This window comes from Amborella trichopoda, chromosome 4, assembly GCF_054954075.1.
Source record: "Amborella trichopoda isolate Santa Cruz 75 chromosome 4, AtrichopodaSantaCruz75HAP2 v2.0, whole genome shotgun sequence".
Taxonomy (NCBI): Eukaryota; Viridiplantae; Streptophyta; class Magnoliopsida; order Amborellales; family Amborellaceae; genus Amborella; species Amborella trichopoda.
In genome coordinates, this window is record NC_142339.1 from 47117700 (window position 1) to 47123537 (window position 5838).

Below are 5838 nucleotides of genomic sequence, written 5' to 3' on the forward strand. Positions count from 1 at the left end.
TTTGGACGTGCGCCTTAATTGGATTGTTTAAGGTTGCAACCTTATAGAAACCACACCCAATGTCAAATACTTTATCTCTTTCGATTATTTTGACAAATTTCTCAATTTTTTTGATATTAATGAATCTAAATTCAATTCTACACAATAAAATACTAGTGATATACATGTGTGTTGCACATGTGCTAAATATTAATCATTAAAATAAATTTGATATCATAAATTGGCATATTCGATTATAGGGAGAGTTATAGAAAGAGAGAAAATTTGTTGGATCCATCTTAACATATTGGCTTCTATTAAATAATAATTTTATAATTTAATTGTAATATTTTCTAACCCACTCTAAAATTATTATTAATCATATTAGCAAATTTATTATTAACTTATAAGTAAAATATTATTCAAGAGAATTAGAAAAATAAAAATGTAAAAACATATCATAGAGGTTTGTTAGTTAATAATTAGATGATAACGTCATTCAATATTTTTGTTAACATATGAAATATCACATATTTAATATTTAAAAACAAATAAATTTACAAAATCCATAGATATTCTTAGATATTTTGAAATATGCCAACAATTATAATCCATTATCGAAAACTCAAGACTTCAACTTACAACCAATAGTCACATGAGAACAAACAAACAAAAAAATTTAAGTACAAATTTAGGTTTATCATTTTTCACGCCTCAATTTTTTTTTCAACCAGGTTTGTAAACCCTTCTTCTTCGCATGACACTATCATGAGATGCCCAAACTCGACCCTCAAGTCGCATTTCATAGACTTGGGATAGACCCATCTTTTAATCCCGTGAAGCAAAAGTCAAGAAGATTCTGAGCTGAACCTTGAGGTACAAATTGATGCCAAAGTAATCAAGCTCAAGGCAGCATGTTTCATCAAAGAAGTCAAATACCCAAAATGGCCAGTCAAGAAGAAAAATGTATAATTTGGGTACGTATCGACTTTCGTGACTTAAATGCCGCATATCCAAAAGATGACTTCCCACTTTCATTCACCAATATGCTCATTGATTCGACAACCAGTTGCCAAGCCTTTTCCTTCATGGATGGTTAATCGGGGTATAACCAGATAATAATGGCTCATGAAGATGAAGAAGCTACAGCCTTCTTAACTCCCAAAGGGGTTTTTTGCTACACCGTGATGTTATTTGGCCTAAAAACCACGGGGGCCACTTATCAGCAGGCTATGACCATTGTCCTAGAAGATATGTTGCATGAAGAGGTAGAATACTACACAGATGATCTCGTAGTAAAATCAAGAGAGAGAAGCGGCCACATCCAGAATCTTGAGCTAATTTTTTAGTGGTTCCATCTTCATCAACTCAAGATGAACCCCCTAAAGTGTGCCTTCGGCACACGGTCAGGGAAATTCTTGGGATTTGTTGTCAGGTATGAATGCTTGGAGATTGAGCTTGTCAAGATTACAGCTATTCAAGAGATGACATCTTTAAGGAATTTGCGAGAGCTAGGATCTCTTCAAGGCAAGCTTGCCTACATCTAGAGATTCATCTCTAATTTTTTAGGAAGGTGTAACCCCTTTACTCACCTATTAAAGAAGGATACGCCATTCAAATGGGACGAAGCATGTTAGGTAGCCTTTGAAGACATCAAGACCTATCTCTTAAACCCCTTCGTGCTCTCCACTCCTATTCCTGGGAAGTCCCTCATTTTCTATATGACGGCTCTTGATGAGTTGCTCGGTGCATTACTCGTATAAAATAATGAAGAGGAAAAAGAGACAATCGTGTACTATCTCAGCCGAAGGATACAAGGAGCTGAAGATAACTATTCTCCCATCAAACAGATGTATTTGTCCTTGATCTTTGCAGTTCAAAAGGTTATATACTATTTATTGGTACACCCAATTTGGATTATTTCACGAGCTAACCCTATTAAATTTCTCATGTCGTGCCCTTGTCTATTGGGACGCCTTGCGAAATGGTCACGACTGAGTAGTTATTTTTTGGAAGGTGCATAAGAATAAGAGATAAGGGTATAATTTGTTAGTTGGTAAGTTAAATACTTTGGTGTTAATTGGTAGGGTATTAATTTGTAGGTTCCTTTTATTAGGAAAATATGTATTTATTGGGGTGATGTGGTTATCCAAGGAAGTAAAGGAAATAGAGTTATAAAAGGAGGTGGAACGTACCATGTAATGGAATTAATTATTAGTTAGTGAAAAAAAAAGTACTTTGTAGAGAGTGAGAGCCTTTTATGGGTCTTTTTTTTTCTCTTTTGTTTATGGGCTCATCCTGGACGACTCGGATCTGCACATTTGTTCATTTCGCTTGCGATTTTCTTTTTGATTTTTATTTTTTTTTCTAAAACGGGGTTGTTTTTGTCGGGTATTGGTTGCCGATAATTTTGTTCTATGTCACCGTGGCGCTTGAGAAAAAATTGGATCATTATTATGGATCAATGTGCTTTATTTCAAATTTCTTTTCTGCATCTATATGAGGAGTCAAATGAAATTGCGGATGATATTGCAAAACGAGGAGTTAAGCTACTGTCTCTTGTTTCTCATGTACTCAGTTCTTGAGTTGCACTCTTTTAATGTTCTTGACGTACTCATCTTTTAACGCTATAAATCTTCAGTGATTAATAAAAGTAAGCGATTTTGTAAAAAAAGGAAAAAAAAAGTATTTTAAATTTAAATTTTAATTTTTATATTCTATGATCACCTTGACATAACATAACGAAGGAAAAAGTTTATATAAGGATGCTACCTCATAGTGTAGAACTACGGATGCCCCTCAAAAATCCATCGGAAAAGATAGTTTTAATGTTGAAAAACCCTTTGATTGATTATCTCGACATCGAGATGTACGTCTATGAAAAATAAAAAAGATTTAAAGTCTAAAAAATAGTGTATTTTACAACATATTATCTACACCGTCCATTTTCAAGATTTTCATATGTTTATAGACCTACTTGATTTTAACCATTTTTAAAATTTAAAATTTTATAATTAAACATAAAATTATTTTACATCAAAATTACGTACCACGATAAAATCTAGGTGCACCTTACCTGTACACACCTACGGATGCACATGCAAGCTGCACCCCAGCTAACTAATGGAGGCCTCCCTTCATAAATGTCCCTTAAATAACCAGAAACGATGGGTCCTTCGGTCTTTTGTAGCAGTTTAAATAGTAGGTGACCCCAGTAACCATTCTTTACACCATGGAAACCAGCAGCCATCGTCCCGAAGAGAGTCCATACGTCCCCATGGATGCACGCATGAAGCAGCAGCACCGCTTTAAAGAAGCAACGCCCGAGGCCACAAGCTCAAGCCCAAGCCCAAGCCCAAGCCCAAGCCCAAGCCCAAGCCCAAAGCGAGCCTCCAATTTCTCCCTGGTGATGTCGCCCTGTAGCTCGCCCGAGTCACCTTGGTCCCTCTCACCATTGCACCGCCACCCCGCACCACCACACCTCCTCTTTCGCTGTGTGGCCACACTTAGCGCCAAAGACGGCAACGTGTTGGCCATTGCAGTGGCCAAAGGCGCCGTTTTCACTGGGTCGGAGAGCAAGCGAGTCAGGGTCTGGCAGCACCCAGATTGTCTCGAGAGGGGCAGCCTCAGGTCGAGCTCTGGCGGTGTTAGGTCGATCCATGCAGTTGGAGACAGGGTCTTCACCGCCCATGATGACTGTAGGATTCGGGTGTGGCGTGTGCCGAAGCCGAATCTCCCGTTCCGTCAGGAGAGGCTGGCGACCCTGCCAACGACATCGTTCTTTCCCCGCCTCCGCCCCCACAACCTTCACCGAGCCCCCATCACGAGCTTGGCGTACCACCAAGCTGAAGGCCTTCTATATTCAGGTTCGGTCGACTGTACGGTGCGGTCGTGGTGTGCAGCGGATGCGCGGTGCATCGACTGCATCGCTGCACATGACGATGCAGTAACTGCAGTGGCTTTGAACCCGGAGGACGGGACTTTGTTTACTGCTTCTTCAGATGGCACAATCAAGCTCTGGAAGCGAGTGTGGGGTCAGAGCGCACACACTCTAACCATGACTCTGCGTTTCCAAGCTTCACCAGTGAACGCACTAGCGCTCGCGCCCCGGGGGCGGTTCCTGTACTCGGGCTCATCAGATGGGTTTGTGAATTTTTGGGAGAAGGAGGGGACCTCCTGTCGGTACAATCACGGCGGGCTTTTACAGGGCCACAGGTTTGCAGTGCTCTGTCTCGCATGTGCAGAGAGGATCGTGGTGAGTGGGTCAGAGGACGCAACTATTAGGGTTTGGAGGAGGGAGGGGGGAAGCTTGCATGAATGCTTGGCGGTGCTTGAGGGACACAGGGGTCCGGTGGGGTGCGTGGCTGCGTGGTTGGAGGCCGAGGGAGGGGCGGTGGGCGTGGTTGTGTATAGTGGGAGTTTGGATAGGACTGTGAAGGTGTGGAGGTTGAGTATTGTGAATGGAGGAGGAGAGATGAAGGTTGAGGGAGAGGAGCGAGTGGTGGAGTTTGAGACCAGCCCTGTGCTATCGCCTTCATGGGTGGAGAAGAAGTTACAGGCGGCGTACATGCAGTAGTTGGGAGGATTAATATTAAACATACTCCACCTCCTCACTTGATCTCTCTTTCAATAAAAATGGTGATCTCTCTCTGTAAGGGTTCATTTTCGAAACCTTTCTTTGTCTTAAATACCTCTCTCTCTCTCTCCTCTCTCTCTTGTTTTTGGAGGTTTAGGTCTCTCTCTCATCATGGGTTTCTCAGGATTCACACTAGACTTCTCTCTCTCTCTCTTATCAGTCATTTGGAGTTCTCAAACTGAGATTATAGCTTGAACTGGTGCGGTTCGGATGGTGTCTTTGAGATTTTGATAAATAGTAGAGTTACGGAGCTTCTTTTTTTTTTTAAAAAAAAAGAAATGTTTCATTTATAGACAGAAATTACGTCATCCTATAAGTTTTGTATTTTTTTTTCAAAATTGTCTCTTGGTAGGACGATAGAATTGTCAATCCGAATTTAATTTAATTATTATTATTATTATTATTATTATTTTTCAGTAGGACGATGCTCCAAGCTTTAAGGCAGTGCCCTACAAAAAAAGCTAAAAAAAATAAAAAATAAAATTTGGTCTGAAAATATCTTCGAACCAAATGATAATTTTAGAAAAAAAAAATTGACCCATTTTTTTTGGATTTTCAACCGAAGCATTTCGTATTTAAAAAAACTCTTTAAAGGGCCGTACGAAGATCCCTCTAAATTGAATTGAGCATGGGAGAATTCAAGTTTGGGTGTTAGCTTGTACGATATATGCTTTTAACTCTATTTATGCAACTCCCTTTAACGTGGTATTAATTCATGGGTACGGATTAGAGCGTAACTTCAAATAGTATCGTAGAATATGGTTTCAATATTGAAAATCTTTGTAATAGCCTTAACATATATTTTCATATTTATTTATAAATTTTAAAGCTTAAAAAATAGTATAGATCGATAAATTTATCAAAACTTGAAAATCTTGAAAATTGACGATCCAAAAATACCTTACAAAATACACTATTTCAAAAACTTGAAATCTATTTTTTCTCATGTCTATACATCTTGATGTCGAGATGACCGATTTGAAGATATTTGAGCATTAAAACAGCTTTTTTTAATGAAAATTTTGAAATAGACTCGAATTTGATTGTTTAGAACTCGACTCGATATAAACTTTTGCCCTTTATGGTCATAGCATTGAAGTTTCTACACTCTGAGTAGGACTTTTGAAGACAGTAGTGAAGGTGACAGTGGTGTGCAACATTTAACTTTTTCACGCACTTCGTATTAACAAAGTGAATTGAAATGGGGCTGGGTCGTGGTCAGA

General features: G+C 39.1%; 1 protein-coding gene across 1 annotated transcript; it reads left to right on the forward strand.

Moving 5' to 3' along the window:
- Positions 1–570: 570 nt before the first annotated feature.
- Positions 571–4894, forward strand: LOC18995755 (protein JINGUBANG). Its single transcript, XM_020668628.2, has one exon. The coding sequence runs from the start codon at positions 3212–3214 to the stop codon at positions 4553–4555; it is 1344 nt and encodes a 447-aa protein (XP_020524287.2). The 5' UTR covers positions 571–3211; the 3' UTR covers positions 4556–4894.
- Positions 4895–5838: the final 944 nt, after the last annotated feature.

What these genes read in the sequence shown, in the direction of transcription:
- LOC18995755 (XM_020668628.2), top strand. Translation starts at nt 3,212, where the DNA reads ATGGAAACCAGCAGCCATCGTCCCGAAGAGAGTCCATACGTCCCCATG.